This window comes from Macaca mulatta, chromosome 14 (assembly GCF_049350105.2).
Source record: "Macaca mulatta isolate MMU2019108-1 chromosome 14, T2T-MMU8v2.0, whole genome shotgun sequence".
Classification (NCBI taxonomy): domain Eukaryota; kingdom Metazoa; phylum Chordata; class Mammalia; order Primates; family Cercopithecidae; genus Macaca; species Macaca mulatta.
Window position 1 is genome coordinate 59574663 of NC_133419.1, and position 21088 is coordinate 59595750.

The 21088-nt window shown below is 44.8% G+C and overlaps 3 protein-coding genes across 43 annotated transcripts in view; 1 reads left to right on the forward strand and 2 right to left on the reverse strand.

Annotated features, from left to right (window-relative positions):
• FHIP1B (FHF complex subunit HOOK interacting protein 1B) overlaps window positions 1-14307 on the forward strand; it is a 32802-nt gene extending 18495 nt beyond the window's left edge. For 26 of the 41 annotated variants that reach the window (XM_077960725.1, XM_077960737.1, XM_077960729.1 and 23 more), the window contains 3 exons: window positions 1264-1442; window positions 1602-1764; window positions 4282-4810. In XM_077960725.1, the coding sequence (XP_077816851.1) occupies window positions 1264-1442; window positions 1602-1764; window positions 4282-4643 (704 nt within the window). In that variant the 3' untranslated portion in view covers window positions 4644-4810. 41 annotated transcript variants of the gene reach the window in all.
• Window positions 5021-10638, reverse strand: C14H11orf42 (chromosome 14 C11orf42 homolog). The gene is made up of 3 exons (NM_001194484.1): window positions 10490-10638; window positions 5509-6307; window positions 5021-5244 (listed from the first exon to the last, which is right to left on the reverse strand). Exons 1-3 carry the CDS (start codon window positions 10559-10561, stop codon window positions 5114-5116), a joined length of 1002 nt encoding a protein of 333 aa, NP_001181413.1. The 5' UTR covers window positions 10562-10638; the 3' UTR covers window positions 5021-5113.
• A 1650-nt stretch (window positions 14308-15957) lies between the features above and the next one.
• On the reverse strand, window positions 15958-17064 carry OR52W1 (olfactory receptor family 52 subfamily W member 1). Its single transcript, NM_001194213.1, has one exon. The coding sequence runs from the start codon at window positions 16990-16992 to the stop codon at window positions 16030-16032; it is 963 nt and encodes a 320-aa protein (NP_001181142.1). The 5' UTR covers window positions 16993-17064; the 3' UTR covers window positions 15958-16029.
• Window positions 17065-21088: the final 4024 nt, after the last annotated feature.

Genomic DNA, 21088 nt, shown 5'->3' on the forward strand with positions numbered 1-21088 from the left:
CCATTTATTTAGCCTCTGCTCTATTCCTTTCAGCTCAGTACCACCAGGCGGTAACGTGCAGGTTTTACCACACTCTTGAAGTATTAGTTGAAGCTTTTGTCTTGTTTTCCTTTGGTAAACTTATCTGAGCTTTTCGAATTTTTTTTTTTTTTTTGGGCAAGAAAATTCCAGGAAATGAAAGGAATAGGACAAAATTATGGGGTATCTTAGGACTCTGTTAAGCTAGAGTTGTTTTGAAGCTAATGTTAGACATGTGCCCCTGGAGTGAAAAATGTTTTAGGATCTTTTTCAGGATTCACTCCATCCTGCCCTCCATCATTCTTCTGTCTCAATTCATAGTACAGTTCTTAGATATACTCCCTTTCGCCAAAAAAATCACTGATCAGAAGGACTTGATGGCTATAGAGGCCTACTGCTGGTGATCTGGCTTAGCTGAGGTCAGTTTTCCCAGTGGATAATACTGATCCTTTCCCTTCCCTTCTCTCCCACCAAAGGGTCTGTCCTCAGTCAGTTTCTCTGCCCCTGCACTAAGCTATCCTTTTACTACATATTCTGTTCCACCTTCTTGGTTCCCAGCTTCTGAAAGACAAAACTGATGTCTTCTCTGGTCCTCCAAAGATTTTTTTTCCCTAACTTTAAATTGGCTCACATAGTTACTTTGTCTTTGCAACACCGTCTTCTAGCTTTCTTTCTGAGCAGGTTTAGTGTTATCCTCCGTTTTTTGTGGAACCTATTTCTTTTTGGACCTAGTTACTTTATCAACCTATTTGTTCTTCTGTTGTGCCTCTTGGGTGAGTCTTTTATAAAAACAGAGTATGTAATTGTATCTACGATTGTAATTGAACACTTAAAATTTGCCATATCTGAGGCTAAATGCTTTATATTGATAACTATTCATCACCTTATGAGGTAGGTATATTTTCCTATTTTACGAACTAGGAAATAAGGCTTGGAAAGTTTTGACCTGTCCAAACTAGTAAAGGGCAAAGCCAATGAAACCAGATCTCTCAGACTTCAGAGCCTAAGATCTGGCTTGTCAGCTTGAATGTGTGTAAAGCTGGCATCTGGAATCTTGTGGGTCCATATGGTGTCTGCCATCTTATTTCCTCCAGAATAGGTGGCCACAGGATATTTAAACATACCCAGAGGCTGACATACAAAAAATTTTCATCTGGTGGGGGTCTCTTGTTTTGGGGAGGAATGCGTGTGACGTGCATTGTGTTCAGGCCTTGTATCCTTGTGCCCACCTCCCCCCCAACCCAGGCCCCTTCATGGCTGTGCTCTTTGCCAAACTCGAGAACATGCTGCAGAACTCCGTCTATGTCAACTTCCTGCTGACGGGGCTGGTGGCCCAGCTGGCCTGTCACCCCCAGCCCCTGCTCCGCTCTTTCCTGCTCAACACCAACATGGTCTTCCAGCCCAGTGTCAAGTCCCTGCTGCAGGTGTGCGATGCATGCATGCGTGGGTGCATCCAGGCTCCATGGTGGGCCTGGCCCGCAGCTGGAGTGACCGTGGGTGGGCTGGGAACAGGTCCAGTGGGACTAGAAAGGACTGTATCAGTCTAGAGGTGCTCAGAAATGTCATGAAGGTGTGCTTCATAGGTGCTGGGCTCTGTGAAGAATAAGATTGAGAACTTTGCGGCTTCCCAGGAGGACTTCCCAGCACTGCTATCCAAAGCCAAGAAGTACCTCATTGCCCGTGGCAAGTTGGACTGGGCTGAGGGCCCTGCAGCAGGACCTGCCCCGCGCCGTTCTGATCCCCTAGGTGAGGCCTATCCCACCACACCTGTACCTGCCCTCCCTAAATAGCCTATTAACCCAGGTTAATTGAGCTCTTATTAAGAGTGAAATGTTGTGCCAAGACCTGGTGAGTTATAGAAAATTGAGTCTTCATGTTTGTTTTCAGGCTTCTGGTCAGAGGATAGAACATAGTTCTATCTATTAAGAGCCAGATGAGAAGTTCTAGCAAAAACTACTCTAGAATTTGGGGACAAGAAAGAGGACAGAGTAGTCTCTAGGTTGCGATATTATTACAGCTTTGTAAAGGACATGACATTTGACATGGGCCTTGAGAGCTGGGTAGGACTTAAGTAGGCAAAGGAGTGGGGAATCTTTTTTTTTCAGGAGAGATCCTGGACTGTTTAGTTGGAGTAGGGGATTTAAAAGATGGTGGAATAGTTGGTAGTAAGGCTAGAGAGATTTGGCTGGAGCTCAATTTCTCAGAGTAGAAGTTGGGATGTTTTAGGCAGTGAAAAACCACTGGAAGTTCTAAATCTGGAAGTGGAGAGATTACTATGTTAGCTCAGATGAAGTCAAGCTAGGAGAAAAGAGTCAGGAAGCATCAGGAGGCTTCTGCCATATGTAGATGTTACCAGGGAGGCTTGAATTAGAATAGTGGACATGGAAGGGAAGCATTTAATGAGGCAGAAATGAGAAGGAAGTGTTGGTAGAGTTTGGTGAGTGGTGTAAGGAAGGAGGAAGAATTAAATGTGGTTATGAAGTTTTAAATCTAGACTTTTCGCTTAACAAGTATCTTGAACATTTGCCATGTGTGCCGGGCATTGTCTTTGGTACAGGGAATTCAGGGAGGTACAAGATGTAATTTCTGCCTTCAAAGAATGTACAATCTGGAGAGTGACTAGAGGAATGTAATACCAGAAGTAGGAAGGTCCTAAAGGTGTTGGGAGTAATGGGATCTAGAACAATAGAAAAGGATTAACTTTGGACAGGAAAAGGCTTTTTGTTTTTCTCCCTTTGAGGAAAATGAGCAGAGAGCAAGAAGGAACTGACAGGTGCCAGTGTAGTTGTGAAGTATAGAGGAGAAAGGGATTTCACATCATTCTTTATTTACTAATCAAAGTAGAAGGCAAAATGATACGCTGAAAGCAGAGGTGGAGGCTTAATGAGAAAAGTGTACGGGTTGGGAAGAGAGTACCACAAAAGTTACTGCACAGCTGTGAAGTCTCAGGTAAAGTTCTTTTGCATGATTTCTTCATGGTCTAGTATTGTAAATATTTCTTCCTTCTACAGTTCTGGTGCTGGGGTCACTGTAGAGGGGCCAGGTAGACAAGGTAGACAAGACACAGTCTAAGCCCTTAAGCTCACAGGTTAGTGTGTGAGGTAGAAGACATAGAAATAAATTAAGTATGTTGAGTTAAGGGAAGTAAAATTGGGATTCAGTGGAAGACAAATCAAGAGGAGGCTTCCTAGAGAAGTGGGGATTATAAAATTTCACCTAGAATGATGAAAAAATTAGGGAGAAGAAAATTTAGGCAGAGAGAGCTACAGGTGCATGAAAAGTGCCTGGAGGGTTCCAGGGTGATAGATGTGGATGCAAAAGCAAGATGGGGTGTGGAGAGTTTGACAAGAAATTGTAGGAGTGTGAGCCTGATTGTGAAGGACTCTGAATGCCAAATTTAATGGATCGGTGTAGTATTTCTGTAGCCAGTATTAGATGTAGGAAATGGGAATTGTTATTAGAATCTAGGCCTTTATAGTAGATATGGATCCAGACCCAGAAATCTAGGCAGAATGTTAGAGGCAAGAGGACATTGTTTTGAATGGCTCACTTGAGTCTAAGCTGACTTGAAATTGACTGCAACCAGTGGGAGAGAGGCTTTGGTGCAGGACAGGGACTGGTGAATGGTGAAGTGGTGAATGGTGAAGAGCAGATTTTGGAGGGACAGTAGAGTATGACAGAAGTGAAATTGTCACTGAACTATAATTGCATATATAGCCCCTGTGGGTATTGTAGGAGCAGAGGATGTGGATTGGGTGTTATAGATAAGCTGGGAAAGAGGTGGTTGACTGGTTCGAAAGGGTGATGGGAAGCATGAAATCAGGGCATGCTGTAGACAGAGGAGAAATAGCTTGGTGGTGGTAGATTAGTGATTGGAAAGAGGAGAATTCATCAGGGTCAGAGGGCATGGAGAAGGAATGGATCTTAACTGGGAATGAAGTGGCTAAAGTGTTGATTGGTTAAAGACTGAGAAGGATGGTTGGCTGGGTGGGGAGGCTGGATAGAGGGAAAAAGGCTGGGCAGGTAGTATTTTTGGTGTTAGAGTGAGAAAGAACTCCTCACTCTAGTCCTCAGAGTCAACTTCAGGGATGGGACAGGAAATGGTACCTGAGGTTCATTTCTGGTCCATTTTGTCCTTTTTTCCATTTCCTCAGAACCCTAAAGGAGAAGTCCAAGAACCTAGGGGGTGGGGGAATCTCCCCTCTCAGTCCAAGGGAGGTTCCTTGATCCCAGCACCTTCATGATACCCCTGTTTATTCCCAGTGAAGAGCCGGAGGCCATCCTTGGGGGAGTTACTCCTGCGGCATGCACACAGTCCAACCAGGGCCCGGCAGACGGCACAATTGGTCCTTCAGCCTGGGCGAGACGGAGCAGGACTTGGCCTAAGTGGGGGCTCCCCTGGGGCTTCAACTCCAGTTCTACCTGCCCGGGGCGGGGCCCCTGAACGCCAAGGTGAGGCTCTTCGAGTCAAGAATGCTGTCTACTGTGCAGTCATTTTCCCTGAATTTCTCAAGGAGTTGGCTGCCATCTCCCAGGCTCATGCCGTCACCTCACCTTTCTTGTTGGAGACTTCAGAGGAAGGATCTGGCCCTCTCATCTCAGGCTATGGGCCCCTCAATCCTTAACTTTCTTCCATGGACAATCAGGGCCATGGGTGGCCTGGGCCCGGGCTGGGGCTAGGGCACAGGCTCCTTTTTATGTTTCGAGGCAGTGGCAAAAGGACTTTTTAATTTATTTCAGATGAATGTTTTATGGAGAACTTGTTGCAATATGTATAAAAGGGAAATCTCTATTCTGTGCTCATTTTTCTTTCCCATTCTTTTTCTGTGGGGCTGGGGCCCCAGAAAAGGTTGTATATAGTGGGGGAGGTGGTCAGGAGTATTTTCTCTTTGGTGAGGACATTGCTGCCAAGGTTTCAAGGTACCCCTTATGTCCTTAGAGGGTGAAGGGACTCTTCCCTCTTCTCTGGATCCCAGAAGGAATAAGCAGCATGGGCCCAGGATGGTTTGGGGGAGCAGCAGCTGATGTTTATTAGAGACCAGTACCCCTATGCCAGATCTTGGGGGCTTTGCCCCCGGAATCTTTTGCTTCAGCTTCAGTCGTCGCTGTCGAACTCTGAGGATAGACCCTGCAGCAGGGGCAGGGACATGGAGTGCCCGTCGGGGTCCCTGGGGCCCCCACCCTGGGCTCCTGGTGGAGGGCTGCGGGGGCTGAAGAGCCAGTTCTCTGCCAGGGTTGGGGATAGTCACAGCTTGACTTATAGCTGGTCTTTTTCCTCCCTAGCTTTTCCCTCTAGTCCTCTGTGCCATCCCAATCCCCTTACCAGGGCCTTCTCATTCCATCTCACCCTCCCCGGGCTCCCTCATTCCATCTCTTTCACCAGAGCCCTGTGCTGAGTAATGGATTCCCCACATACTTAATTCTCATGCCTTCTCCCTCCTTCGCTTTGTCCCTCCCATCCATCTCATCATCATTTCCCCCTAGCAGTACCTGACAGTATCTGGGGCCCCCTCCGGAAGGGGTTTCGGCCCTTGTAGGAGAATCTGGTGGGTTTGCCCTCTGGCCCTTCCTGGGGAGGTGGTGTAGGTGGAGCTGGGACAGGTGGGGGCACATCAGCAGCTTCAGGTGTATCAGCAGGTGCTGATGTGGGGGCCAGAGGTGGCATGATGCTGAGGTTGGGTCTGACCCAGTTGGCCCCATGGAGCAATGGGTCTTTAGTCAGAGGCTTCTGTGGTCCCAGCACGCCCTTGGACTGCAGTGAAAACTTGAGGCAGGAGAAGGCAACAGGTAATGACCGATGTAGCTGGAGGAGCTGGGGCTCATGGGCTGTAGGCATCAGCCCCAGCTGCAGCCAGGAACAAGAGAAGACCTGGTAGATGACATAGATGCTGTGGGTGCTTCGGAGCCAGGAAAGAGTCTGCTGTAGGCTCACCTGCCCTGGTGGCAGCAACAGGAAGGCAACCTTCTTGCGCAGGCCACCCATATGTAGGCGGATCTTGCATGGCTGCCCATCCAACATTCGCATCTCTTCATAGGCTATCTCTGCTTGGCCATTTGGTGAGTATTCCCGAGTGCAGTGGGCGAAGGCACCCTCAGATCCTGCCTGCTCCAGGAGGCTTGGTAGTGGCCCCACTGGTTTCAGTGCCCTCCGACCCTGCCGACCTGGCAAAGCCAGGCGGGTATGGGCTGGGCGGGACTGTTTTACCAGCACACCCAGTAGGTCATAGCAGACTGCATCTGACAGGAAAGGGACTGCTACTGCATTGGGCCCAAAGTGCTCCTCGATGACCTGCAGGTGGCCAGTTTATAGGTCAGGGACTTAGGGTCAGAAGTTAACTGGTTGCCTACTTTAAATTGACCCCCAGTGTTCACTGTTCAGTTACATCTCTATAGTGTTCAGATTTGTGCTTTCTGCTTATCTCCCAGCTCTCCTGCAGCAAAACTTTGAATGTCTACATGTCAAACTATCTAGGTAATGGGAAAACATAAAAGAATGAGACTTTGTCTTTGTCCTGATATAGTTTAGTCTAATGGAGAAGACAAAAATGTAAACAGCTATGTAAAATATTAATAGAAAGCAAGATGTGAAGGAGACAAGAAGTGATTGAACAGTCTTTACCTTTCATAGAAACAGGATCAAGGAAGGTTTCTAGATGGTGATACTTGAGTTTTGAAGGAATTATCTAGGTAGGAGAATGGTCAATTCAGGCATAAGAGTCAGCCAGTGAAAAAACTTGAATTTATAAACCAAGAGGGGCACATTTAGGAACACATAATTTTATAATGCTTGTGTGTATGGTATGAAGAGGGAAAGGCACACAGGAACTAGATTATGAAAGGCTTGTGTGCGTGTCAAGTGAATTGCCCTGAAGGCAGTGGGAAGCTGCTTGAAGGGCTCTGGGTAGGAGGAACAGGATCAGATAGGTGTTTTTGAAAGCTATTTTTTTTTTTTTTTTTTTAAATTGAGTCTCCTTTGTTGCCTAGGCTGGAGTGCAGTGGTGTGATCTTGGCTCACTGAAACCTCTGCCTCCTGGGCTCAAGTGATTGTCCTGGCTCAGCCTCTTGAGTAGTTGGAACTACAGGCACCCACCACCACACCTGGCTTATTTTTTGTATTTTTAGTAGTGATGGGGTTTCACTCTGTTGCCTAGGCTGGTTTTGAACTCCTGAGCTCAGGCAGTCCACCTGCCTCGGCCTCCCAAAGTGTTGAGATTACAGGTGTGAGCTACCGCGCCTGGCCAGAAAGCTAATTTTTAATAGGAAGGCATAAAATAAGGGTGATAGATGAGCTAAGAGTATGGCAATACTCCAGGCAAGGCATGATAAGGTCCTGAACTAAAATAGAGGGGGAAGATACTAGAGATATTTAGGTTATAGAATTAGTAGAACTTGGTCACTTAGGAGATATGGAAAAAAGAATCCTCAGCGGTGCACGCTGGCTCATGCCTATAATCCCAGCACTTTGGGAGGCCGAGACAGGTGGGTCACCTGAGGTCAGGAGTTGGAGATCATTCTGACTAACATGGTGAAACCCTGTTTCTACTAAAAATAGAAAAATTAGCTGGGCATGGTGGCACACACCTGTAATCCCAGCTACTTGTGATACTGAGGCAGGAGAATTGCTTGAACCTGGGAGGCAGAGGTTGCAATGAGCCGAGATGGCACCACTGCACTCAACAGAGTCTCAAGCAAAAAAGAAAAAAAGAATCTTCAAGGATTCTTCTTAGGTGACTGGTTACATGGGTGATGTCTTTAATCAATAGTAGGTTACACAGAAATAGATTCGGAATGTCCATTCTTTTACCATGTCTGTTACCTCATAGTATATACCTTCTACCCTAGCTGCAAGGGGTAGTTTTTATAGGGAATTTGAGGCCTCATATTTATAATGTTAGTTAAAGTATGCTTTCAGGGATTTTAATTAATTGTGTGTGTGTGTGTGTGTGTGTTTTGTTGTTGTTTTGTCATGGCCTTTTTGGGGTTGGTAACCCTGGAAAGTTTATTTTTCATGACTAACTGGGAAACATAAGAGCCTGTCTAGTAATTGTACTTAAGTATGGTTTCAACCCATTCAGGATTTTGTGGCTGACGTTTCTGGTTCTCTGCTCTACTAGGGAGCAAGGGCACACAGAGTTTCCTCTTAGGGCATCTCGTATATTTGAGCCCAGTGCTTACAGTGCTGTACTCTACTCCCTACCTCCAGGCCCAAATTCCGCATGGCTATGCCCGTACTGATGGCATTGCCCTCTTTGTTGGCCTTCTGGCAGAATTCACCAGTGGCTCCTTAAGGCTGATCTACTTTTTGCTACAAAGCTGTTTTGGAAGTACTGCCTCCTAGCATAAGAGGAAGGTAGCTAACTATGGAGTTGCATCTGCACCTTGGATAAGCTGAGGTAGCTTATAGACTACTGTCTTGTCACCTGGCCAAAGGAATAACTGATGTTCTTTTGTGGTCTGCATGGGAGAGTTTCCCATTATTCCTTCTCCTTTGCTTCACTGGAACGCTTCCTTTTGGGTGGGGCTCTGAGAAGGACCAGTGGGTTTTCCAGGGGAGAGAGCAGAACACTGGTGGGTTGACATTTTTGGATGCAATGCTTGCGCCATGACCATGAAATCAGATGCACCAAGCATGACATCAGAATCTCACCGTAACTGCTCCTTTGGTGTCAAGGATCCTGCACAAGTAAGATAAATGGGAGTGTCTGTTGAAGAGCCCCCTCTGATAGGAGTGTGACATTTAAAATACCTGGTGCTTATTATCCAAGTTTCTGCTAAAAGGGTGAATCTTGGTTTACCTGGAGGCTCTTTATTCCCCATATGCTCTTCCTATATGCTGACAGGCATTAAGTTGCCTAATTCTAACTCTCCCTGACCTTGACAGCTCCAGTGGTTATCCTAAAATAGGAAAAATAAGGAGCTCAGCAGTTCTTTGTTAGGGAGACTGTGTTCTTGGTAGAATCACTATTTAAGACTACTATGTGCTCCTACAGAACTTTTGCTTCTGGATAGAAATTGTATGGACCTTAGGCCCACAAATTTAGGTTTTCCAGGGGCATCCCAGGAAAGTGATGGTGGAATATTGTTTTCCTAGATGTCCCTTGGTTCCATCGAATTCTGAATGTGGAGTTCTTGAGCCACATTCTGTTTAGCCAAATGTTTTACCATATGTTCAGTAAACTGTCAGTGGTTTTGGACACAGGAAACCAGGTCACTTAAAGGTGACCTAATCCTTGAATTTGCCCCATAATGCCAGTGATTTATCCTGCATATCTCTACTCCGATTTTCCTGACAATTTTCAGTTTAAATAGGATAATGAGTTTTTCTGATACTCAGAGATGGCATAGCTTTCTAATAGTGGGAGACTCTGTTTGTTTTCAGTCTAATTCTGCTTGATCTAGTCCAGGACCAACCTTCTACACTGCTGAAACCAGTTGCTCTAATACTTGGGAAGACCTTGAGTTCTCCTGATTTTGCTTCCCTGGGAAGTTGGCCTTTGTGGTAAGCAGCTACCCTATTTGGAATGGAAGCAGCATGCCATTAAATCTTCTTTGAGTGTGGTAGGCACTGCTTTAAGATTTTTTTTTTTTTTTAAGCCTGGTAGGCTGACTTCTATGAATGTTATAAATTCACCTTCCTTCAAATCACATAGTCAGAATCTGATTCTAAATTATCTGATCTGAAATTTCCTGCCATCCAACCTGCAACTGAAAAGTGATTTGGTAGGATTTTTGGATACCTGCAACCCAGATACAGCTGAGATTGTCCTGCTCCTTAAAATATAAAAATCTGCCTCAAAATCCAAATTTCTTATTTTGTGGAAGTTAAGGTGGAGGAGATCTGTGAAAGAGTTTCAGATAAAATTCAGATTCTATAGGAAGCTGGTTCTGTAGGAAGTCCAGGTTCTAAGATTAGCCCTTATATCTCTTTGGCTTTATTTTTACTACTGCTTCTTTGAACTCTGCTCTAGAAGATTATTAGCAGTTCTCAAATATGAATTATTATTTTTCCTCTCCTTGTTTTTACAAATGCTCTACATTTAATTACTATTAAATTATTATATACTCACCACCCCCCTTCTCATTAATTCAGATATTTATTAAGTACCTTTTATTTGTCAGGTTCTCCTCTCCCTCTTTGTGTGAATAACTCCTGCTTGCCTAGCTAGAATGTCACTCTTTCCAGGAAGCCTTCCTGATCTCCTGTCTCACCCCGACTTAGCGTGTCTCCTCTTTGTTCATAATTCCCTATACACTGCTTTTCAGTGAACGTTTTTACTATTTTTACAGTTGTCATTAAATGGGGGCAGTCCATGCCAATAACTTTACTGCAGTGCTTGGCACATATGGAAGCACTGAGTAAATGTTGGTTATTATTGTCTTCAGACTTCCCACCCCTTCCTACTCACAAGCTGCTCAGACCCATGGAGGTCATACTTTGTTACTTCCTCTTTAGCCTCCTTACTTCACCTACCTTATCCTTGATGAGGGTCCAGGTGGCATCAGCTTCATCCAATGTCAGCAGGTGGGGGGTACCCACCAACATGGTGGAGTATGGGAGGGATTGGGCCGGGCAGTGGCTGCTGCAGGAACCCCAGGTGGCCCAGGGAGGTGAGACCTGAGGTCTTGGGCTCTAAGCCATTGCATGACATCATAGAGGTCCTGCTAGATAATTGTGCCTTGGATAGGGGGAGGACAGTGACTTTCCTAGCTTCACTGCAGCGTGTAATTCATACTCTTGAGTCACTTATCCATCCTCCTGCATTAGGGAAAGAAAATGCAGGTGTCTGTTAGGGTGTGTTTGTATATGTGTATGTGTGTGTGTAGTTCTTGGTCTGAGTTCTTTAAGGAAACAGGATCAGGTCTCTCCTCCCTTCAGCAGCATCTCTGAAGCAATTTACTATCTTAACTGCAGATGCTTCTCTGTGAGGTTGGATTGGGGTCCTAAAGGACATGGGAGAAGTACAATCATGAGCCACATAACAATGTTTTGGAAAATGATATGTGACTGACAGTGGTCTGATACCATAAGAGTATATTGTCGTGTTTTTACTTTACTTTTTCTATGTTTAGGTATGTTTTGATACACAAATACCATTGTGTTACAATTTCTTATGGTATTCACTACAGTAACATGTACAGATTTGTAGCCCAAGAGCAATTGGCTATACCTTAGAGCCTACAGCCTAGGTGTGTAGTAGGCTATACCATCTAGGTTTGTGTAAGCACACTCTATGATGTTTGTGCAATGATAAAATTGTGTAAGGATGCATTTCTCAGAACATACCCTGTTGTTAAGCAATGCATGACTATGTAGATCAGGACTTATACTGAGAACCAAGCAGTGGTTCCCAACCTTGGCTGCACTTTGGAATTGCCTGGGAGCTTAAAAATTACTGGTGCCTGGATCAATTACTGGTGCCAGAGATTCTGATTTAATTGGTCTGGGGTGTGCCTGGGCATCACAATTTCTAAAAGCTCTTCAGGCAATTATAATGCATAACTTAGGTTGAAAACCATTATTAATGGGTGGGTTACAATTGCAGTGAAAACCAGGAAAATGTGTAGGAGGTTGCTGTGCTCAGCAGTGTGACAATGTGGAGGGTAAGAATATAATTGGGATAATGTTGCCTTAGTAACGAGAGAATCTTCAGGAAGGCAGAATTACGCAGGTAAATTTGAGGAAAAATTTCTTCATGCTCCACTCCATGTCCTAGTCTGATTTGTGCCTAGTAGCTAGATAAAAGCTGGAATATTAGCTATATGTTATCTCCTTTGCATCTTTGCCCAGAGATCTCAACTGTGTTTTGCTGAAGAAGAACCATTCTAGAGAGCCTTTCCTGTAGTTACTTTTCTACTCCATACCTTAGCTGTTCAAGGAGTCCTTTCTCTGAGTCCTTCTGGAGAATCTCCTTTGTGCCCAGGAAGACCTCTTTTGTGTAGGTGGTATCCTTGCCTAGCCCAGCCCTGCATAGCTCTGTAGAGCAGTCCCACAAAGTTGGCTGTCATCTGAGCTGGCTGAGGTGGTATGAGTGGGGGCATAGGCAAAGGTCCTGCAGTGGTGGGAAAGAGCGTTAGGAAAGTTTTCCTAAAGGAGATGTAACTGGCCTCGGGAGGGCAGGTCTCCTTAGATAGAGCTATGGATATGGGTGCTGGGTCTTTGAGCAAAGGTTTTACAGTGGGTGTGGTCCTATTTTCCAAGAGAAGAATTAATATCAAATATTTCCAGGAGAGGAATTATACCAAATATTAATGTTGAGCTCTTTTGTGCTGGGGCTGTGCCAAATACTTTGAATTCATTATATTAGTTAATCCATTTGGTATCCTCTTGAAGTAGTTACTACTGTTATCTCATTTTACAAGTAAAGAAATAGGCTCAGAGAGGTTAAATAATTATTTCAAAGCATATGATGAGTTTATAGAGGATCTAGGATTCAGGTAAAAGTCTGCTGGACTGAATCTTTAACTAATACATTCCTTTGGCTCACTTTAGTGTGTGGTGGGAGGAGTGAGTGCCAGATGGAAAGTACTAAGTGGTTTAGTGAAAAGGAAATGGGCAGGATAAGAGGAGCCACGATGAGCCAAATCAGAAACCCCAAGTTTCTTGTTAAGACAAGTGAAACCAAATCCCTTCCTTCTAATGCCCCTTTAGCACATTTTGATTATGGTTGACAAAAAGAGGTCACCTGGTGTAGTATAGCTGCACCTCTGTTCTCTCCAGGGAATTCTGAGTGAGGCAGGTGGAGATAGAGCAAGAGAGAGACATACACAAGAACAAGAGACACAGATATGGGATAAAACTGACAAATGGCGCAAGGAGACAGAGATGTAGCGATATAGAGACAGTGAGAGTGACTGAGAGAGAATGGTGTACATCCAGATCCCAAGGAGATTCCAGAATGAGAAGGAGAGGAATGAGATTGGTGCAGGGATGGTGGACTGTGGTGACTTTACCACCGTGCAGTCTGCATATAACAAAATTGCCCTTGTACCCTTTGAATTTATACAAAAAAAAAAAAAAAAAAAAAAAAGGACGAGGAGGATCTCTTTAGGACTTTTGGGAGAGGGACTCAGAGGGGAAATTGGGAGTGAAAACTTCTGTCTGATTACTCCTCAGTCAGAAGCCCATACATTCTTCTGCTGGCTGATTGTCATGATTCCCTAAGATCCCTAAATTCCCTACTGATCTACCCCAACACTAAGTCGGTCGGTCTTTCCTTTTGACTCAGAAAGACTGAGTCTAAAAGTTACTGAAGGAAAATGGATGGCAACTGGGTCCTGGATGGAGATGGTGAGCCTAAGGACTGGGCTCTTTGGGCCATGTCCTGCTTATAGGATTTGCCTCTGGTGTGGCGTGAGAGACAGATCATCTGTAGGGTATCTGAGAGTGATCTGAATGGAGAGCATGAGGGTAACAAACAGATGGATCTTTTTATCCAGAGAACATGAGGTTCTCAGTATGAACCTGTAGGGCAGTATAGAATAGTATTGACAGCTAAGACTTTAGAGTGATAAAGAGCCTTAACAAGTCTCTTCATGTCTCTCAGACTTCAAGGATAATCACACAGACCCCTCATACCTTATTTGAAACTTTTAGGGACAGATATTTTGGAATTCAGTTTTTTTCAGATTATAGAAAAGGAATATTTTATATATATATATATATCCTGTATTAAGGAATACCCCAGTGGGATTCAGGACAGTGCCCTATAATCAAACGCATCAACACTTCTGAAGTTAGATGTATGAATATTCACACTAAATAAGATAAATAAAGATTATAAATAGGATCATGATGGTTGAGGTGTCAGGTTTTGGGCCAAAGTTATAAAAAATATTGTTTCTTCAGAGTTTTTTTTAAATTTTGGAATTATGGATGAGGGATTGTGGGCTTATAATTAATTCTCAGGTTGTCATGAGGAATGAGAGTGTGGTAAAACTCTTGAAACTATCATATGGCAGGTATGTATGCAATCTCAATTTGGAACAAGATACAAATGTCCAAGGGAGTGGATTTTTAGCTTGAAGGAAGAAAGTCGCTACAATGGACAACGTACAGCTCTGGAACCAGCTACCTTGAAAAGTTGTGCACAACCAGGAGTTGAAGGTGCCTTAGAAGAGAGTCTTCATGTAGTGGGAGGGTGACAGAATTCATTGTTTATGAATGTTGGCTGCAGATGATTTCCCTTTCGTGTATCAGAGGGGAAGGCAAAAAATCGTATACCTGTATATATGTGAGACACAGGATTATCACACATATTTATTTATAATCAATAAATATCTTACTGCATATATGCTTGTTCACATGTCAATTATTTTCTTAGGATAGATTTATTAAGGGGGAACTTTATGAGACAGGGTCTCACTGTCACCAGGCTGGAGTGCAGTGGTGTGATCACAGCTCACTGCAATAAAGGGGAATTTAGAGTAAGAGAAGGATATGAACATCTTCAAGACTTGTGACTCATTAGGATTAGAATTGTGTCACAGTTATCTGCAAAATCATTGCTTGGAGGCCGTTTAAACTCAGAACCTCATGAAAAAAAAATTAGTCTTGAGAATGAATGAGCCCACACTTAGGTTGACTGTAGATTTCCTCTGTATCTAGTTGTGTGCAGTGTGATGATACCTCTGAAAATCATACAGAGCTTCTGGACTCTTTAGTCCTTGTTATTGATGACCTGGTAAGACCCAGTGTGGCACCGGAGATGGCATCATCTTTTTCTGATCTGCAGCCTCCTTATCTGTGTGGTGTTCCGTGGTCCAGCTTGGTCCAGCTATCTGTGCTGAGCGGACTGGGTTGCTCTTCGCTTCAGGTTTTCCTGTCTAACTCCAGTACCTGTGGTTATGATAGTTTTCCTGGAGAGCTTGGGTTTGCCTTTGCAGTCTGCAGCTTTTTCTGATCTCATAACACTGACTCCCTGCCATATTATACTTATTATATTATACCTATTCTGAACTCCATGATGGTATTAAAGACCTTTTGTTATGTAATGTCCCTTCCAGTGTGGTGTCTTAGCTGAAAATGAATCCCCTGTTGGGCAACACCGCCACACTTCCTGTTCTTGCTCTGGCAGGTACAGAAGTGCGAAATGTTTCATTTATCATATTGCACTAACGTCATGTGCTTCTAATGATGTTGGCGAAGACAAATGGGGGTGCCGATGGGGATTTTATTTGGGGATTGTACCTTCTTGTTGAGGGTGCACAAAAGGGCAGATTGACAAGAAACCGTAGTAATGCAGCCTCAGGCAATCAGATGATGTGGCTGCAGTGATTTTCTGGGATATCAACATTTCTTTCAGTGGACCCCTGACCTCTGAAGCTGCAGTCAAAGGGGAAGAAGTTCTAGCTGTTAATTTTGGGGGCTTTGGTGGGAGTTGGGGTAAGGAAGAATAGTAATTACAGATGAGACCAAAAGAGGATTCTTTGAATTTGAAGTTGCCAAATTGGTACCACAGGGCACATTATTTAGATTATCAGAAGGTGGGAGACTAGCCTGTATAATAACTCGTTTCCTGAGGGCAGTCTGAAAACAGAATCTGGCTCCAGGAGTAGAGAGGGCTGTGATTTCAGACAGGTACCCAAGCACTTGACTCCAGGGACAGCGCCACCATCTGCAGCAGTGCCAAGCACATCCATCAAGTTTGAGATCTATAGAGGAGCTTTTGTGTGGGAGCATGGGAAGACTTAGACTGAAATAATGGAGGTGGCGAGCAGGAAGGGGAGTTAAGTTAGATCTTGTTTATTATGATCCTTCACTGATTTTTCCTGCATGGTAGTGTAGCCCCCTGACCTCTACCTCCTGCCTCCTCCCAAGCAGAATACATGTTTAAGTCAAAGTTTACAGATGCCAGTGTTGCACATAGTAGGGACTCCACAACAATTACCTGTTAAATGATGGTAACAGTCATATGCAGACAGTGGGATGAAGATAACATAATTCACACCCCCAGACTCCCCTCCGAGTGTCCCCTCACCTCCACTCTTAGGCTCCATTGTTACCACTGGACATTACAACGGGCTTTTTCTGAATGTGAAGGTGTCCAGGAGTTGGTTCCTGATCTGCTTGGTGCGGGCCCCATAGATGAGGAGGTTGAGGGCAGGTGGCAGCAGCAAGTAGATGTTGGAGAGAAGGATGTGCACAGGCTTTGGGACGGTGTGATGACCAAAGTGGTGTGTGAGGTAGGAGAAGAGACCAGGTATGTAGAAGGCCAGAATGACACAGATGTGAGAACTACATGTACCAAAGGCCTTGGCACAGGCCTCCCGGGTAGGCAGCTGCAGCACAGCATGGGCAATGAGTCCATAGGAGCCAGTGATACCCAGAATATCCATACCTGAGATGGCCAGTGAAAGTGCCAGACCATATAAATTGTTGACCCGTGTGTTACCCACCACCAGTTCTACCACCGCCATGTGTGCACAATAGGTATGGCCTATGGTTTTGGCTTGGAAGTGCTCAAACTTTGCCACCAGCAGTGGGAAAGGTACAACAATAGCCACAGCTTTCAGTGCCAGTGCCAAGGCTGCATAACCCACATGGGCTTTGGTGACCAGGACAGGGTAGTGCAGTGGACACCCTATTGCCACAGCACAATCACTGGCCATGGCCAAAAGCACACCTGATTCCATGGCAGTCAGTGCATGTACAAAGAACATCTGGACCAGGCACACAGCATATGGCACAGATCGGGGCCCAAGCCGCAGCACAGCCAGTAACCCTGGGGCTATAGATGTGGCTAAGCCCAGGTCTGTGGCTGCTGGCATGGCCAAGAGTAGAAACATGGGCTGGTGCAGTGTGGAGTCTATCCACACCACTGCCAACAGTGCTCCATTGCCCAGCAGGGCCAGCAAATAAATGGGCCCAAAGGCCAGTGTCAGCCAAGTCTGGGCACTTCCTAGCCCTGGAAAGCCAGTCAGTATGAAGAAGGTTGGGTGTAGGAAGGTGGAATTGAGTTGTAGAGTTTCTGTCATTCTGTGGTGGGCACAACTTGAGGGCTCATGGGGGGCATGACTCCTGATAGGAAAGACAAGGGGAGAGATTTTGGGGGTGTCACAGTGGCACAAACCCATCCATGGCATATGTGTAGGAGTAGTGCAGGGCTGGGAGGATCACAGGGTTATAACTTTTGGTTAGTGGGGGTTTGGATGGATAATTAAAGTCGAAATTCTATCTTAGATAGGAGAATCCTTTGCTCCTAAAAGTTTATACGTATTGTAGTGGGAGGAAGGGGTAGTGAGGAAGAGGCTGCCTGCTGCAGTGGCTGGTATAGATAGCCAGAGAGAGCCTTCTAACTGGATGTCAGCAGAGGGTGGAGCGGAGATGAATACTTTTTTTCCTCAGGGTCCAAATAGAGTCAGTCTCAGTCTCTATGAGGAGAAAGCCAGTGCTGTGGGCAGGGTGGGGAATCAGGCTTCCGGCTGTCCTGTCCCTGCCTGTGTATCCTTGGGCAAGACCCCTGGACCTCAGCTTCTTCAGCTGTATAGAGCTGGTGGGTACAGTGATATTGATATTAAGGTTTGCCCAGCTCTGAGCAATTGCCCATTCTCTGCACCAACTATCCTGGAAGAGAGGAGGCAGAGTAGAAAGAAAGGGAGAAACCGTAGTGGGAGGCAGATGGAATCTGGAGTGAATCTGGGAGCTTGGTGTGGCAAGGGAAAACTTGCTAGGTTTCTGGGGTGCAGGGGGCTTACGTTCTGAACTTGATGCTGAACACCAGCTGGAGAGTTGAAGTTGGGGCTGGGGAGCAACAGAGAGAGAGATGGCAGTATGAAACGGGACTTTTCTTCTCCGTTTCCCTTCCTTCTTCACGATACGAAAGTGGGTCCCACTAGAGTCTCATTCCTGGCATGCCAGAGGGAGAGGAGGTGACATAGAGGGAGAAAATGGCACTCAACTCAGAGTAGCAGCCATCTGAGGAAGAAGCATCTCTGACATTGGAGGAGGCAGGACGAGTAGATTGACTTCTCCCAGGATCTAGCCCACCTAAGAAGCTTAATACATGTTGAATGGATAAATGAATGAGGAAGAAATCACCAGCAGAAGGCTTGACTGGGAAAGATCTCAAGCACTGTGTGTTGGCAGCTTCTTTTTGCTTTAATCAGTGCCTGTGGGGCTCTTTATGTGGCTGTTCTACCTGCTTCCCTCAGGGCCTTTCTCCCTCCCACCTGTGCCACATTAACTCTTTTTGTATCTCTCTGCTCAGTGCTGATGGGCTGGTGACTCAGGAAGTAGAGTAAGGAGGCAGAAATGGGGGCAAGCCAGGAAAGAGACTATCGGGTGGAAAGATCTGGGAAAGGAACACTTTCTCAGGGAGGTCTTTCCTTCCAGGAGAAAATTCGTAGCTTTATTCTTTAATAGCGTCTAGCCCAATCTGTTGTAATTTCTTGTCTCTCAATTCTTGTCTCCCACTAGACCAAAAGAGTTGCAGATGTTGCTTTTTATTAGCCACAGTGTCTCTACTGCTCACCACAAGTCTGGCATGTAGTTAGCTATGAATAAATATATATTGCTTTTAATTGTGGGACAGACTGCTAGTCCAAACAGCTTTTGCTGATGAATAGGGGTTCTTACAGTTTCAGGAGTCTTAGGTATCCATGAAGAAAAAGAGTTATTTACCATCAACCACAAGTCTGTTGAATACAGTTCTTTTTATTATAAGGAGACATATTGTTAAACTCATCACACTATGTAAAGTTATGCAATAAAGACCACAGGACCTATTGGAAAAATGAAGGTAGGGGCACAACACTCAAAAACTTCATCAGTGACACATTTAAGAAAAAGATGGGCTGGGCACAGTGGCTCACACCTGTAATCCCTCCTGTCTTTGGGAGGCCAAGACAGGAGGATCATGAGCCCCGGAGTTCTAGACCAGTCCATGCAACACAGTGAGAGCCCATCTCCACAAAAAATTTAAAAAGTAGCCAGCCATGGTGGCATGCACCGGTAGTTCTACCTACTCGAGAGGCTGAGGCAGGAGGATCACTTGATCCCAGGAGTTCAAGGCTACAGTGAGCTATAATCATGCCATGCACTCCAGCCTGGGTGATAGAGTGAGATCTTGTCTCTAAAAAATAAATAAAATGAAATGAAATTGGACAGAAAGTTGTAATACCAGATGTGAATGGGTGTGGCTCATAACACAAGTGGTGAACTGAAGTAGCTGATCGATGTTTGAGGTATATGCATGTGTGCATGTTGAGCTTTCTTACTCAGTTCAGTTCAGCTGCGTTCAGTTTTCTGTGTTCACCTACTTTCTTGAAAGTGGAGTTACATGCAAGAAAACATGAAATTCACATTATTCTCAGTTCCCTAATACATATGTCAATTGTCTTTGAACTATTTGTATTTCAAAACTAGCATTATAGAAGAACTAGTTGAATCTATTTTCTGCCTGGCCTTGTGTCATGTGGTGAGGATACAGTGGCAATAACAAGATCATGCTGCTCTCAAGGAGTTCACAGTCTAATGGACACAGTGATCTAAACAGTTGTTGAAGGGTTGTTAAGGTAATTGCCTTAACTCAAGTCAACACCAGATACGATGGCAGCACAGAGAAAGAAGACTTTCACTCTTCCTGGGGGAGTCAGGGAAATCTCTGAATCACAGTAATGGTTAAAAGTTTTGTGGAGTTTCCTGGGTACATGCACTGCTCTAAGCCCTAACCTCACAACAGTCATCTGAGGTGGGCACAATTCTTTCTTCCATTTTACAAAAGAAACTAAGAGATAGGCATTAACTTGGTCAAGGTCATATAGCTAGTAGACAGCAGAGTTAGGATACTCAGTCTGGCTCTAGCATACTTGCTCTTAGCCACTACTTCAAAAATTGTTGCTGAGGTTTAGAACATGAGTAGGAATTTTTAGAATAGTTGGAGCAAAATGCACCCATTCCTGCAAGAAGGAGTTCAGGAGATTTTGGGATTGGCAGGTGATCCTAGGATTGCTGAATGGAGAGATGTACAAAGAGCTGTAATTATTTGGTAGTAAATGGTGAGCTGTCACCAATTCAGGGAGGAGAGGAGTACTGAGCAGGTGGGAGTGGTGGGTTAAGAGCCGTGAAGGAGAGGGTTAGGAAAAAGTGCTCTTGGCCTCAAGAGAACACTAATAAAAGTTTTGGCTGTCTTGGACACTTGCTCTTTGTGCAAAGATTGTTCATAAGATAAATTACAGAATCCATAAGCCCAACAAGTCCAAATTTGAAGTCATTAGGTTCTTGGAAATGTACTGTGTTATGTATTTCCTATTCTCCAGTAATCCAAGATACGCTGGGAGATATCATTGACTTCGTCTTTAGAAGATTCCTTGGTTAGTCTCCCAAGCTCCAGTTCATACTTACAGAAGCTGTCTAAGCACACCTTGGGAACCAACTGTCTGGTCTTTTCCTGTGACATTGACCATTAGAGGAGGGGATTTGACACCTGTGACCTTGTGGGGGCTATATGCAAGAGCTGACACCCCCAGAGCAGGGTGTCAGCTCTCTGTGAGGAGTTGGGTGGGGTGGGGAGAAGGGAGGCTCTTTGGATTTCTTAGTTGCTGTTAGACTGATATGGAAAATAGGATAGGAGGGTTCTGTCTGGAGACTGACTCTGATTTTCTTACATTTTTGACTAATGCAACTACCACCAACATCTATAGAATAGTGTTCTTAGATAACAGCTGGCTCCATGTGGGCCTGTTCTATTGTTTTCCATTTAAAATGATCCATGAGCAAGAACACATATAAGTAGCTTATCACTTTACATGATAGATTACAGATCAGAAATCTTGGGTTCTCGTGGTGTCATACAGCACTAAATCCTCTTCTAGAAACCTACTAAAGCAAACTCAATTGTCAAATCCCAATTCCTGGGTCAGTATGAGATCCTTTTGTGACTAATGGCACCACAGTAGCCCAGGCTTCCTTCACTCAGTTTCAGGAGAGGTAGAGAGATCCTGTAAGATCAGGTTTGCCCTAGCCTATGGAGATGTGGAAGGAGTCGTGGAACCACTATGCCCATTCTTCTAGCATTAGTTTTCCTCCTCTACTTCATGCTTCCCAGCCCTTCCATGAGCAGATCTTTAGTAT

Bases quoted from the DNA above. Each gene is read 5' to 3' on its own strand.
- C14H11orf42 (NM_001194484.1), bottom strand. From the start codon at position 10,561: ATGTTGGTGGGTACCCCCCACCTGCTGACATTGGATGAAGCTGATGCC. The intron at 6,308-10,489 runs GTAGGTGAAGTA...GGCCACCTGCAG, and splicing joins GGACCCTCATCAAGGATAAG to GTCATCGAGGAGCACTTTGG. The intron at 5,245-5,508 runs GTACTGCTAGGG...CAACCCTGGCAG, and splicing joins GGGGCCCCAGATACTGTCAG to AGAACTGGCTCTTCAGCCCC.
- OR52W1 (NM_001194213.1), bottom strand. From the start codon at position 16,992: ATGACAGAAACTCTACAACTCAATTCCACCTTCCTACACCCAACCTTC.